Source organism: Chlorocebus sabaeus, chromosome X (assembly GCF_047675955.1).
Source record: "Chlorocebus sabaeus isolate Y175 chromosome X, mChlSab1.0.hap1, whole genome shotgun sequence".
Classification (NCBI taxonomy): Eukaryota; Metazoa; Chordata; class Mammalia; order Primates; family Cercopithecidae; genus Chlorocebus; species Chlorocebus sabaeus.
Genome location: NC_132933.1, coordinates 50,979,405 through 50,994,853, shown reverse-complemented (window position 1 = coordinate 50,994,853; position 15,449 = coordinate 50,979,405). Strand labels below are relative to the sequence as shown.

The 15,449-nt window shown below is 40.6% G+C and overlaps 1 protein-coding gene across 3 annotated transcripts in view; it reads right to left on the bottom strand.

Moving 5' to 3' along the window:
* The window catches only part of LOC140710835 (T-complex protein 11-like X-linked protein 2), a 44,552-nt gene extending 30,920 nt beyond the window's left edge, over positions 1-13,632 (bottom strand). The window contains exons 1-9 of one of the 3 annotated variants that reach the window (XM_073013519.1): positions 13,462-13,632; positions 11,342-11,474; positions 7,456-7,576; positions 6,492-6,712; positions 5,586-5,722; positions 5,119-5,339; positions 4,839-5,020; positions 3,914-4,077; positions 2,593-2,741 (exon numbers count right to left, since the gene is read on the bottom strand). In XM_073013519.1, the coding sequence (XP_072869620.1) occupies positions 2,593-2,741; positions 3,914-4,077; positions 4,839-5,020; positions 5,119-5,339; positions 5,586-5,722; positions 6,492-6,712; positions 7,456-7,576; positions 11,342-11,474; positions 13,462-13,588 (1,455 nt within the window). In that variant the 5' untranslated portion in view covers positions 13,589-13,632. Of the gene's footprint in view, positions 1-393; positions 2,742-3,913; positions 4,078-4,838; positions 5,021-5,118; positions 5,340-5,585; positions 5,723-6,491; positions 6,713-7,455; positions 7,577-11,341; positions 11,475-13,461 lie in introns of those variants that run through there. The other 2 variants (XM_073013518.1, XM_073013517.1) reach the window with 2 other exon arrangements.
* Between the last annotated feature and the right edge of the window lie 1,817 nt (positions 13,633-15,449).

Sequence of the window (15,449 nt, the reverse complement as noted above, 5' to 3'; positions counted from 1 at the left end):
AAAAGTAGATTGGAGATAAATTGTTAAGGAATAATTGAAATAATATATGTAGAGTGCCTAAAAGAGTACCTGGCGCATACACACTCAAAAATATTAGTTTTAATTATAATATATACTTGCATATGCACAGAATATCTTTAGAAGTATACACAAAAACCTGGAAATAGTTTCCTCTAAGTAGGGCAAATGAGATACAGGGGTGGGAAAGAAACCAAATTTTCTCTGTACTGCATGTCATTTTTAACCATGTGCATGTTCCACCTATCTAACTGTGCATCCATCCATCCCTAAATGGTGAACAGAATTGAGTGGAGCTATCTTTCCTTGTTTAGGATCAGGATTCCCATTTCCTCCATGTGGAAGCACAAGAGAACCAATAAACTCAAAATCTCCAAGAAATCAAAATAAGTCAGATTTTAATTATAAAGTATAAAGCAAAGTTTCACTGCAGCCGAAAGTCAGTATCCATCAACTACTCAGTCATCTTCACAGGGATCGCTTCAGAACACACTTGTCTGTAAGATAATCTGGCTCCCAAAATTAATATTTTTTTAAAAAATTGTACTAGTATTGTCTAATCAGATTATAAAATTTAACTAGGCCAGGCTCACTGCCTATTTATTAATTATAAAACATTCATCTGCCATGGTCTCTGTCCTGAGATTATCTAGTCACAAGATTAGAACACTTGAGTGATCCATTCCACAGCTTTTCTGTGTGCCTTATCTCCAGCCAAAGTAAAAGTAGCACTCTGTTTACCCAGCTATGTCACCCATCTGGTATCCACCCTCTAGGGAAATCAATCAGGTGGTTCCCCTGGGACTAACGGAACTCCAATCTCATCTGTTACTTTTCTTGGGCTGAGTAAATCGTACTCAGCTCCTTCCATCTGCCGAAATAATGAGGATATGATTTTTTTTTTTCACCCAGTTTGGGTCTATCCCATAAGTAAGTTTCTATTTTTCCCTGTCCCTTCTAAATCCAAACCTAGTCCAAATCCAAACCTAATTTTTTACCTAATTTTCTAGATTGCTGCTTGTCTGCTGCAGTTGGCCTGGGAATGATGGGATGAACCTCTGCAGTCTTTAAAAACAAGCCCAAGTCCTTGTGGACCAAGAACATTTATCATTTGTGTTGCCAAGTCAGCTCATATTCATAACTTGGCAGTTGGAGTCCCAGACTAGGAGTGGGAAAAAGCATGGCAGCGGCCTCACGCTTGAATACGCACATCGATTCTGTCAAGAAGAATGAGATGTTCTAAGCCTAGAGATGTGGAAAGATAAGATTAATTCAGCTATAGAAATAGGATCGGGGTGAACTTGATATGACACTCACTGACCTAATTGCTTCGGTTTACTGTCATCATCAGAGATTCCAAGCCTGACCCCTAGAATCACTTGAAAGAAACAGAAATCCCATGGAAGCTGAGACCTGTCCTTAGCTGAATGCTTGTTGGCACAAAGTTGATATTCACAATATCAACTTTCAACCAATCCTCAGTTTTCATACTGCTTAAAACCGGACATTGGAACAGGAGCTGGGAACTCTTACTATTGCTGTATCCTTGAAAATTATAAGGAAATGTGGTGCTAGAAATGGAGTTCTATGACTTCTCTTCATCTGCAATTCAGTGAATTTCTGACTTCCAGAAGCCCTGATATTCATTCTCTGGATAATCTCACAAAGAGTTTTCAAAGCCCTCAAGGAAATGAGTTTTCACTGGAGAAAATAATGCTAGTGATTGCAGGTTAATGAGTTCCCCCCTCCCCCACCAGATTACTTAAGGCTGTATGTCTGCTGCCTGAACCCTGAAGGCCAGGTGGTGATCCAAGGCCATGCATGGTGCCCAGCTTAGGAGCCAAGGTGTCCGTCAGAACCAAAACATCCCAGGGCGTACTGGGAAACATACCAAGAAAAAGAGTCTCATTGCATATGGAAGGCAAAGAGCCAGAAAATTAGCTTAAAATCAACTTGCAGAGGAGTGTCAGGGCAGATCCCCAGAGCTGTCCTGCTGCCACCCAGGAGTGCCCCATACGTAAGTCCCAATAAATTCATCTACTTATCAAGTTGAACTTGTCCGGGTCATTCTTTGGTCTCTTAGCTCCTTCCCAGTTTTGAGGGGGCATTATTCTATACAGTCCCAGGATTTTCCCTGACCAGTACCTGATGCCCAGAATCCAGCTCAGGCAAGCATATTGAAGAATGATCAGCCAGTGAAGGGAAAACGGAGGGCCCACTGGATTCTCACTCAGCTAGTTAGGGGATGAGGGTGCAGAACCTGACTTTAGCTAGAACACAGGAGGAACTGAAATTTTCTTGCAGCTCAGAAGTTTATTAGTGAAGGGGATTGGGCCATTTGATGTTTACATGCTTGACCCCTGCATCCCTTGTCCTGGCTGTAGCAAGGAAGAGGGCTGAGTGTTCGACTAACCACAGGTGATGTCCTCCCAGAAACATGCTGACCTCTCTCTCCTGGATCCCTGTTGCCATGGCTGGGGTCGAGCACTATCAGTTATGCTCCACATCTGTTTCTTGTGCTTGAGCTGGATGGATGATGTTTTTTAGGATCTCAGCATAGTATGGGCCAAATACCTGCTGATTATGATGCATCAGATTGAGAAACTTCCAGCCCAGTTCTGCCAACTCCCTTTCAATGAGAATGAGGCCTCCAGGAAAGTGTAGCAGAGACTCCTGCATGCCATGAAGCAAACAGCATTTGAGAAACAAACGGATCCGCTGATCTGGGAGCAGGGGAAAACAATGAAAAGAGGAACAAACAGGGTTCAGAAGAAATCCACAATGCCTTTGCTCTACCTGCTCACCAAAGTTTTGCGTTAACCGAGTTACTCACTGACCTCTCCGCTCATTCGGGTAAACTGTATACATGCGATTTTTGTTTGTTTGGGGGAGTGGAATGCCATCAAGCTCCCAAAGGATAGTGCATGATCAAAAGATGCTGAGGTAGTAAATTTTTAGGGTGTTCATAAGATTATGTAGCTGGACGTGAGATCCTAGTGCACATTTAACTTAATAAGAGGACTGTAGACCCGGTACCTGAAAGTAACAACACATGTTGCAAACAGTGCACCACGTTCAGGCCCATACACCCAATCCAGGCTATGATCAGATGCTAAAGTTCAAAGCAAGCTGGCCAAGTGCACTGCTTCCATTCCAGCATGGAACATACCCTACAGCCTAACTCAACATCACTTCCATGGAGAGGCGTAGGGGCCCAAATGGTAGCTTAAAGCATAGGATAGAGAAAGGGTTTCTCCACATATCTTGACCGACATTTAGAATATGCCCTGGAACGGGCTGGGTGCGGTGGCTCACGTATGCAATCCCAGCACTTTGGGAGTGCGAGGCAGGCGTATCACGAGGTCAGGAGTTCGAGACCAACCTGGCCAACATGGTGAAACCCCATCTCTACTAAAAATACAAAAAAATTAGCCAGGCATGGTGGCACCTGCCTGTAGTCCCAGCTACTTGGGAGGCCGAGGCAGTAGAATCGCTTGAACTCGGAAGTTTGAGGTTACAGTGAGCCTAGATCGTGCCACTTCACTCCAACTTGGGCAACAGAGTGAGATTTTGTCTCAAAAAAAAGAAAAGAAGAGAAAAAAGAAAATACCAGGAATGACTTCGTAGGGTTACTGTGACAGTATCCAACACCTGTGAATGACATATCTTGGGTGCAGAGCCGCCTTCAAACCATACATGCATTCTCCAAATTGAAAACGATCTATTTGAACCGTGCACACTATAGACGAGGAAACTAAAGTGAACAACTTTCCAAATGATCATGCCTTTTCATTTTTAAATGGTTAGGTAACTCACTTTCAGGGTAAGGTCTACCCACCCCCCTCCCCCCTACATTGTTGCCACTTTTCTGCTCGACGACCATGGGGATTCTTACCAACAATGCTCCGAATGCAGTTTTCTTTCTTGGTGATGTTCTGGAGTTGGCCTAGAAGAGATGCTGTGTTTTCACTGCTCAGAGTAGTGAGGCCCATGTCCTTAAGGCCTTGATGGATTTCCTGAGACACCTGTTCACTCACACTCAGCATAGTCTCTTCAGGCCTAGATAATGAGGGATAGAATGCAGAGTGGGCCTGGCAGAGGGACAAAGTCCGGAGAGCCTCATACCACAAACCAGGCCTATTCCAGGAAGAATTCCGGCTCTCTGCCACCAGAAGATAGCATTAGCCACCGGGCAGATGACATACACTCATTGTTACCCACAAGGTACCACTTGATCCAAACATACAGCACCATACGCCACTTCGATGAAAACAAAGTAAATTGGGCAAGGGCTCGGTTCCATCCTTGGATCTACTCAGCATTCTCCAGTCCCATCAACTGTATTTAAATATTGTTTTAAGACTCTATTGGATATTTTTCATGGTTTTTCTCCTACCCGACCAATTAGATTGCAAATAAATTAAGAGGCCTGGACTTCCAACTCCTCCTTTTACTTTGGTATAATATCCCTGCCCCCACATGCAGTGAATGGTCACTATCACTGACCAACTGATCAACTTCTGGATACACATAACACAAATCCACTGTCATTCAATCAAGTATATAATGATGCATTTTTAGCAAGCACATAAGGAATATTTGCAGCAAACTGGCTTCCACACTCTCCTCTTTGGAAAATAAGTTTTATTTTCTGTATCCCAAACCTCAATACAACTTATCAAAGACACCAAAATCTTTGCAGATCGTTTCCAAGGGCCTTTGTGTGGTTTGCGATGAAGAATAAGCAATAATAGTATTGACATTACCTATGTCCCAAATACCACACATTTTTCCCTCTAACAGAGATCTACGAATCTTACCTGGAGATAAATTCCTCAGTTAGGGCCTTGGTGATGCATTTCAGTCTATCCACAAATTCAGATGAGCTGAATAAAATTTCACCAGAGTAGCTTCTGGCCACTAGCAAGACTGAGGCCAGGACAGTTAACTGGTGCAACTGGAACGCCATTTCCTGGAGCCGGGTTCTGTCCATCAGCAGAGTCTGGTGAGGGAGCGAAGGACAGCCCATCAGAAGAGGAGGGTTTGAATGGAGGCACTGAATAGCATAGAACAAGGCAATGCCCCAACACACATCCCTACCTCAGGGAATTCTTCATTTTCAGGATCCCAGAGGAGGAGGTTCAGGTAGCCTTGGTATAGCACCATTGTTGGACTCGGGGGCTCTGAGTTGTTACCTGCCCCGTTTGGAAGTGAACACGCCACGCTGCGAGAGGAGCTAGGTGACTCAGGAGAACTCGGACATGGTGTAGTGATGTCTGTGGCTGCTTTGGTTAGCCATTTTGTGGTATAGTCGAGGAGACCTATGACGAGAAGGAAATATGCATCGTAAAATTCCAAGGCTTAAAGAGGACAGCTTTGAGACATACTCCTGGTCTATAAAGAAGTGATTTTGTAGATCTTTCTATCTTAAAGAAACGCTCCCTCTCCCTACCCCTTGCCCAAGGAAGATTCTTCCTTTTCAAGAAATAGAAAATAGCCTCTATTGCTATAAGAAGGCAGACCTGAGGTCGAATTTCCCCTCTCCTGCCCTTAAATTTTAAACATACTGGGCTGTTTATCAAGGAGTTCCTGGAATTTAGCTTGTTCATACTGGATGGAATGCTCCTGCAGGTAGGGTCGAAAGCTCTGAATGGTATAGTTCACCATGTCCATTTTCATTAGGCCCAGAACACGGAAGATGCCCCTGCCATAGGGAGAAACAGAACATTTACACTATTAAAGGAAATCTAGTGTGGAAGGGTGGAATCTAAGCAAGGAGCCATAAAAGCAGAGTATCTGAGAGTTAGAAAAAGCCTTAAAAACAAATAGTCCTACTTCAACTTATGAATAATGGTATTGTGGCCAGTGACCCAAGGCCATAGAGTGAGTTGATGGCAAAACTAAGGACAGTTATACCTCCTGACACTTTAACTACCATATTAGAGGTCTTTCGCCTGTAGTCATTTTGTCACCTTAAAAAAAAAAAAGTGTAGTCAGTGAAAGGAAAATCACCAAGGTGTTAACAATTAAATGTGGGTAGCTGGGATGTGGGTGACTGAATTTCTAACTCATTGAGCAGATCATTTTACTATTCCAGGTCCCGGTTCTTCTAGCTGTGAAACATGGATAATCCTCTTTCCTGTCCCCTCACAAGGTTTGAGTTGGGACAAACAGGACAACATCTGGGAAAAGGCAATTTGCAATCTATAGGAGAAAGAATTACTGTACTTTAATGTCTTAACAGTATCGTGACATAAAGGAGACCCAACTGATCTAAAGATCATCAAAGGAACCCTGGGAGACTGTCCTTGGAAAATAAAAGCCAATAATCCAGAAAGGAGAAAAGGTGTGTTAGTCAGGTCGTCAGTACATAAGAGCTAGATAAGGCAGGGGCTATATCACAGCATCTGGCTCAGATTTCTCCAGCACAGGGTCTAAGGCATATTTGGGGGACAGCACATCTAGACTCTCACCTCAGTAACTGCACTGGATCTGTTATGGCCTCTAGTTTCTGTATCGCTTCATCTCGAACTGGTGCACATAGCAGAGTCATCAAATTGAGAATGTAGTTAGAAAGATGAGGGACATCCAGGGCTCCATGTTCTGCTTCCTGCTTGAGGAGATCTGTGTCCAGAGCTTCTTCTATCTCATTTCTTAGGCGGTTCTGCCATGGTAATAGCAGTGATAGCAAGGTCTGCCCAACAAAGGAAATCAAAGGAGCCAAGTTCTGTTTACAACCTCAAACTTTCTCCAATGAACTATACTCTTAGGCCAAAGGCATCCCAGATTATGTCTTCTGGGGGGGGGGGGGTGCAGAAAACTGAGTCTCTAACTCTCTTAGAGAGTATTATTTCTTTCTGTTTAGAGGACAATTACCATTCAAGGTTTCATTGGTATCAGTTATTGTAGTAGTCATTATTATTTTTTAGGTAGAATGAGGTAAAAATATGAATAAAAATAGGAATGTGGTTTTAAATGTGTAGGATATTAGAAATATGAAATACACACCACCACAAGGAGATGAGGCATTCTTAATAAAGGATAAGGACATTTTTAGATTGTTTTACTCCAAAGTGTGAGGATAAAGTAGCAAATTTGGAATCTTTAAGGTTCCCTTGAAATAGCCTTTTGACTCAAACAGGTAAGTTCCTTGTGGGCAAGGGCTCTCCTATTCATCTCTGGGCTTCTGAAACACATAGACCATAGTGGGGTTTCAGTAAGAATTTGTTTATTTGAGTTATATATTGTTATAGTAATCGCCCAATGGTCAAGTTTCATCTCATACAAATAAAATGGAAGCTGCCCCATCCTATCTATTTAAGTAGTAGGTCACATTAATAAAAAAGTATGCTACTTGATATATTAATAGCCATTGACGATCCAAGGTTCTGAGATGCCCAGGAACTTCCCATCCACGAATGAGAGTTGGTTACTCACCTCCTTAACATCTTTTAGAAGTTCAAGAGCACAGGTGAAGTCAGGAGGAGTACTCAATAGTTGTTCCTTCAGATGGTTCCAAAAAGCATTGTACATTGCCTCTGCAAACCTGTCTTCTACACTATAAGAAGGGTTAAATGAGCAGATTGCTCTTTACCTAGAGAATTGATACAGGATCATAATTTCCCAAACAACATTTAAAATTATGAAAGACCATTAAATTGACAGGCTAGGAGGACCTATGTTTACACTTGAGAAGGGCTGAATAAACTGAAGTTAGTCTCAGATGGAAAAGCATTGGCTAAATTCTCTCAGAAGGGTACCTCAGGGTTCCAGAGATGCTCTCTTTCTGCAGCAGAAGAACCATAAACTAGGAGTTGAGACTCTGACTTCTAACGCTAGTTCTGCATCTAGCCTGGATGTGTGACTTAGTTTCCACAGCCAGAGACTTAAAACTTTGAACCAGATGCTATTTTTCCTTCAGGCCTGAAATCTAGGAAAGGATTTTATCTCTTGATAATACTTGAAGGTCTTTTGAGACACTTTAAATTCAGCAAGCCCAAAACTGAACTCCTGATCTTCCTTCTTTATATTTGTTCCTCATGTATACTTAGTTTTGTAACCAGAAATCTGAGACTTTTTCTCTTTAAAAAATGTAATAGTAGGCCGGGCATGGTGGCTCACCCCTGTAATCCCAGCATTTTGGGAGGCCGAGGCAGGTGGCTAACAAGGTCAGGAGTTTGAGACCATCCTAGCCAACATGGTGAAATCCCGTCTCTACTAAAAACACAAAAATTAGCTGGGCGTGGTGACAGGCACCTGTAGTCTCAGCTACTCGGGAGGCTGAGGCAGGAGAATTGCTTAAACGCGGGAAACAGAGTTTGCCGTGAGATGAAATAGCACCACTGCACTCCAGCCTGGTGACAGAGCGAGACTCGTTCTCAAAAATATATATACACACATATGTTTGTGTGTGTGTATATATGTATATGTATAGCACATATCTGTGTGTGTATATATGTATATGCATATACACATATCTGTGTGGGTATATATGTATATGTATATATACATACCACATATCTGTGTGTGTATATGTGTATATGTGTATACACATATCTGTGTGTGTATATGTGTATATGTGTATACACATATCTGTGTGTATATATGTGTATGTATGTCTATGTATACACATATCTGTGTATGTGTGTGTATGTATACACGTATCTGTGCGTATGTATACACATATGTATGTATGTGTATGTATACACATATGTGTTTATGTGTATGTATACACATATATGCGTGTGTGTATATGTATACGTACACACACATGCGTGTGTGTATATGTATATGTATACATACGTGTGTGTATATGTATATGTATAAATACGTGTGTGTATATGTATACACACATATGGGTATGTGTATATGTATATATACACACATATGTGTATGTGTATATGTATATATACATATGTGTGTATGTGCATATGTACATATACATGTGTGTATGTGCATATGTACACATACATATATGTTTATGTATGTGTACATGTATATATACATATATAATAGTAATGTATGCCTTCTGTTTACAAAAATACAAGTGATTAATAAATATATAAAATAAAAATTCAAAATTTCTCCTCCAACACAACAATCTAACCTGTGAAAGTACAACTATTGTCTATCTGGTGTGTACTGTAGCCCTTCTTAATTCCTTTCCCCTCATGTCTTTTATCCACTCAGTCACCAAATTCCAGAGATTTTGCTTCATAAATATCTCTGGAATCAGTCCCCACCCACTGTCATCTCTTTCCCGAACTATTGCTATGGTATATTAAATGACCACCTTCTACCTACAAAACCTTACCCCAACAATGATACATATTTTTGATAAAATCAATGAGTTTTCTAAGATAGAAATCTGATCATAATAGCATACTCATTTAAAGTTTTTCAGAAGCTGCCTATCTCTAGCAGTGTACGTGGCCTTTAAGACCCTTCACGATCCTATTCTGCCACTTCTCCTACCTTAACTTTCTTTCTCCTCCTACGTCCTGTGCTCTAACAATAACAGTCCACTTATAATTAATATATAATTGTCTTTCATCCCTCTATGCCTCTGAAATGACATTTCCTCTTCCAGGAGAGTCCCTTCTCCCCTAAACCACCTGAAAAGACTCAATTCAAGTGTTACCTTATTAAGAAAGTCTTCACCAAAAAACAATAACTGTGCTTAGTATAATTTTATAAGCCCAAAGGGAAAACTAATTGTCAATTATCTGTAGATAATGTATAACCCCAAACTCTATTTCAACCTCTTATCCAGTATACATTTTGTATTACTACATTTGAAAAAGCCTGTTAATTTGAATACACAGTGAAATTCAAGCCCTAAATAATATCATTCCTCCTGCTTCATCTACCCACCCCCTGAGACCCCTAGCCACTTTAACAGACCTTCATTCTCTTAGTTTCACTTTTTTCTACACCCCAACCAGGAGAAAAATGAATCTAACTCAGGCCCCAGGAACTATAAAGGCAATGAGGGAGATACCTCAAGACCTGTGTTTTGGTAAAAACTTCCTTCGGGTAAGCAATCCTTGGCAACAGGCAAAGGCAAATCTAAGAAGTATGAAGATCAAGAGAACCACTGACAAAGCAAGGGGTGCTTTATGCAACAGAATCCCAAAAGTGGCAAAATAACAGAAGCATTTAAGGTGGGAAATTAGAAATACCATAAAATACAGATTCAGACAAAGAAATCACCCCATTTAACTCTTAATAAATACTAGAAGCATTCAATCCATAAATGCTGAATGATTCTTAATCATATATTGCGATATCAATATAATTAAGAGAAACCAATATAAAGCCTAATTGTAGAAGCACACTATTTATTGACAGGGATCTAACCTTGATTTGCAGAATCTTTATTACACTGATTATGAAGCAGAAATGTCCCCTGAAATTTCCTACCCATGAAGACTGAACAAAACCACTATTAGAAAATCTACTGATCTGCGTCTCTTTAATCTGTAGACAATTAAAAGATGAACGGCTAGGAGTTACTTCTTCCAAGTCTGTCTGAAAAGATCTGAAAAATCACTCTATGTTTCATTATTAACTAAGATCCTGAAATGAACATTCTGACAATACAGAATGAATACCCCTTTTCCAAGATGCTTGGGACGGGTGTACTTTGGATTACAGATTATTATTATTGTTGTTTTTTGGAGACAGGGTCTCACTATGTCGCCCAGACTGGAGTGCAGTGGTGTGATCGCGATCTCAGTTCACTGCAACCCCTGCTTCCTAGGCTCAAGGTATCCTCCCACCTCAGCCTCCTGAGTAGCTGGGACTATAGGCATGCACACCATGCCCGGCTGATTTTTGTATTTTTTGCATAGACAAGGTTTTGCCATGCTGCCCAGGCTGGCCTTGACTTCCTGGGCTCAGGCAATCCACCTGCCTCGGCCTCCCAAAGTGTTGGAACTTAACAGTCGTGAGACACTGCGCCTAGCCAGATTATGGATTTTTTGGATTTTGGAATATTTGCAGCATACTTGTAGTATACTGCAATGAGCATTTCCTTTGAGCATCATGTTGGTACTCAAAACGTTTTGGAGTTTGGAGCATCATGGATTTCAGATTTGGGATGTTCAACCTGTAACTGGAGTGGTTTATTACCTGTTTAAATATAATTTGCTGCTTTGACCCTTTAAAAGTTAAAATTACACTGGTTTGTTGGTACTATATAAGACATACTCAACCATTAAATTTATTAATAAGATGCTTCAAACCTGATCAAAAGCCATTTGTGCTATGTACCTATGCCCCAGGAAGAGTAAAATGGAAAAAAAACCTGAATAATCTGTACCTGTTTGGAGGTAAAATGGTCTCTTCCACATAGAAATCTTGGTTTACTACGATTTCATGTGCGATGCTCAGCTTGGAAACTTCATTAACTGTCTCTATCAGATCTGTGACAGAAAAGACATCAGGTCTGCTCTCTGGGGAAAAAAAAAAAAAAAAAAAAGTGTAACCACCATCAACAGGGAACCCACAGAAGGATAATTTTTATTTTATTTAGAGATTCACTCTGCCAAGTAAGGCTCCCAAGTTTAGATTCATCAAACGGATCTTACATAGACTCATTCAGACATTTTACTATTAGAAGTTTTCTGAAATCCTTGCTCTTCAGTAACACTGAACATCTCAGAGAAGTCAGGCATGGGAGGAAGAAATTAGTTTTTGAAAAACATAAAACAGATTTCAAAATCTTCCACTTGAAATGTAAAACCATAAGTAAAACACAGCAAACAATGAATAAGTTGTGATTTGTAAAATTAACGTGTATCTAAAAGTAACTGTGTTCCCACTGTTCTCTTCCTACCTCAGGCGCTACACACAAGATGAAGGCTAAAATCTCCTTATAGATACCACACAAATCTTACTAGATGGCTCTAAAGCTGAATCCTGCTTCTAAAACAGTAGTTTCCAAACCTGGGGATTCAACAGACAACATTTCAAAACACAAGTGACGGATAATGATTAGAACAATTTTTATTTTTCCACATATGGACATGAAAGCAAACAAACAAACAAACAAGAAAACTACCCTACCATCATCAAAATAATCACTTCATAAAAAGAAAACATATTTTAATACCTCAGAAAGTATGAAGAAAACACAGTCAGCATTAAGAATACTTTTAAATTGAATCAATTTAACATTATTTTGAAAACTCATTACAACATCTTTATTGTTTTATTTCATTCAATATTGGTAAGAACTATGTCACAGCCCGGCATTGGAATTTTGGAACCAATGTTCTAAATTCATTATACAGAGTACTTTCAGTAGTGAAACAAAGTATATATAGTAGTTACAATTATTACTTGATATGTAAAATAAAATATGCAATAAAATGATTTTGTAACTCAATTTCAATGTACTTTCATAACTTGGTGAGAGAGAACTATTTATCCTCAAGATATAATAAAACTCACATATAAGAATCCTAAAACTCACTCCAAGAAGATGGTCTATGTATGCCCATTTATTTTTCATTAAAAAACAGTTGATGAGACTTTTGTTGAAAAGTTAGTCTCATCAACTGATATTTCCTTTCTATCCTAACGAAAAAGCTACATATGTTAAAATACACCATCTAATTAATTCATTAAGACATCATTTATTTGAGAGGCATTATGAAGTCTGAATTGTGCTATTCTGCTTACTAGCAGTGGCCCCAAGTGGCCACCAGAGAAACACATGTGATTCAACTTCATACTTTTTCCCGCTTCAGTCTTCAAGAGGTTAGATCAAACTGCTACATCTGGAGAAGTCTGCAGATTAATCTTTGGTTAAATTCACTGGAGATTATTGTAAAAGAACTGCAATTTGAGTTCCTGTGAGGTTGGACTAGTCAAGCCAAAGCTTCAAATGCCTAACATAAGGTGTGAAAAAGATTTAAAGTCCCAAAGTTCACATAAAAATGCCATTATTAAATATCTAAATAATTTTACCCCAGAGCAGTGGTAATTTTTATGTCAACAAAGCACCCCTGGAAAAGGACAGAACACAATTGAAGCAACAGATAATTTGGATCACTTCTGATCTGTCCTAGATCTACCATTTACACTTTACAAAATCAAAATACAAGAATGCTATTTATTTCCCATGCTTTGAACTGACTAAATCACTCTCGACTACTGTAAAACACAAGTAATTTGCTTTATTGGTCTCTTTCTCTAAAACCAAAATCTTTTAATTTTACTTACCCATTTGGGGCCTAAGTCCTGCATGTAAAAATTAGAGGGGGCAGAAAGACAAGAGAAAGAATAATCCAAAAGAGGACTAACAGAAGGATTAGTAAGGAAAAATGCAGGGTTGCAAGAGCCTTCTATATCCCTTAAAGGCCCTTAAATCACAGGCTGTCTATTCCTTTAGCCTAATTGCTGTCCATAGAAGTGATGACATGATTCTAGACCTACCAGGACACTGGTCATGTAAACAGAAACTCTTGCTTTTCTGGCTCTGCCCTGGTGTTTTAGGCTCAGGGGCCCCATTCTCTGCTACACTGGGATCATTCTGGAACACAGTTTCCTCGGTCTTCGGCATCTTGATGTTATCTGGAATTGGAGAGAAAAGAAGACACAAGCTGTGTAAGACCTGACTCTCGCCCACGGACAAAAAGAAAGAGCGCTCTTCAACTACAATTGGGTGTCCTGGTGAATGAACCCTCTGACCTCAGTTGAAAGGATTAAGGACTAGGGCTCAAAGGTTCCCAAAGGAACAACTAGGGTCTTCAAACAGGCCTTGAGGGGAAGGGGAATTAGCGGCACTTCCTTTACTGAAATCAAGAAGTTTAGTGTTGGGCAAGCAGAAGAGGAAAACAAGGCCCAAAGATGGACAATAACTCGCCAGAAGCGGGGCACACTGCACATTACTGACCAAGCTAGGAAAGGAATCTTTCTCGGCTTTCACTGGTCCTGGAATACCTTCTAACTCCTTAGCTACTGCTCCAGACCTTCCTGAAGGGGCTCTGGCGGCCTGGATTCAGGCAACAGGGTATCCCCCAGGGCCCTCGGAACCCTAGTCCCTCACCTCCTCCTTGTACCTTTGCCTCGCCGCTGTGTCTGCTAGTGAAGCCCCTCTGCCTGCCCAACCTGGTCGTGGGAAGTACCATTGTAGCCAGCAGGAGAGGGGAGATCATCAGAGAGGAGTAGGACGGAGCATGGAGATTATGAGGTCCGCCAGGATCGCACCCCTACCAGTGACACTAGATAGGACAGTCCAAACGTGAAAACAAAGGGTGATCCATTTCCAGGGTAACAGGGTGGTATCGATTGCCCAGGGTGCCTTGGAAACCAACAGAACAGGAAAGGCAACCAGGGCCTCACCATTGGGTGATAAAGGCAGGAGGCTGAGATAAACATAAGGAGGCTTCGTGTTCATACCCACTCCCCCCCCTGCCCCGCCCAGGCTCAGAGCCCCTCAGGAACTTGGAAGTAATCTTCTCTAGCCCTGCTCCTCATGAATGAACTGTTCAAAGCTTTTATCCCTACTGCTTCAGAAAAAAAAAAAAAGATAGCATTGAAATAACTATTTAGGGGAGAAAATAAGCATTTGTTATTTATTTGTTTCACTTCATGCTGTTCATACAGCCCCTACAAATGAAGAACCAACAGGGCTACAAAATTCCAGAAGTCTGTTTTGGGTTTTCTTTCATCTTTTGTGTAAGTGAATCCTCCACACAAAGTTAAGGAGAGACACATAAACTGTTAAACTCTCATTTTACAAATATGGAAATCAATAATCATTTTAAAGGGCTAGCCACAGAAGCTGTGTGGTAAAGGGGCAAGACCATAAGCCTGAGAGGAATCCTACATTTTGGTTAGGGGTCTTTCAGCTCAATTCTTGGCATGCTCTTCATTGCAATCCAATTGTGAGCTTTGGAGCTCATCTGTAAACTGAGGGCACTGGAACGGATGATCCTAAGGGGCCTCATGTTGCTCACTCTTCAGTCCTAGTCTACTTTGTCTCTTCACTGGCCATTCACCACAGTCATATGAGAATCCCTGGACTGGCCTATTTCCAGCATATATACATTTCCACAATATACTATTCGATCCCTCTCTTACCCTGACTTAATTTCTTAACACATTGACTTGTTTCTTTTATAAATCAAGACTATACGGTGACCAGATTCTCACCACAATCCTCATCTTGTTAGTGGCAATAGTACAGTATGAATATCTTGCACAACATGGGAATTTTGAAGAAGAAAGTTACGGGAAAGAGGTTCAAGAACTTTCCAGCCTAGGAAAAATCCACCTTAACTTCCAGGCACAAGAGGATATGAGGGAACTTGGCTAGTAAAGTTAGCTCTTAGCTAAAGAGTTTATTTTACTAATAAATACTAAATCTGAATTTCCTCCTCATCCTCTCCTAGTATTTCCTTCAGTAATGTCAACTGTGA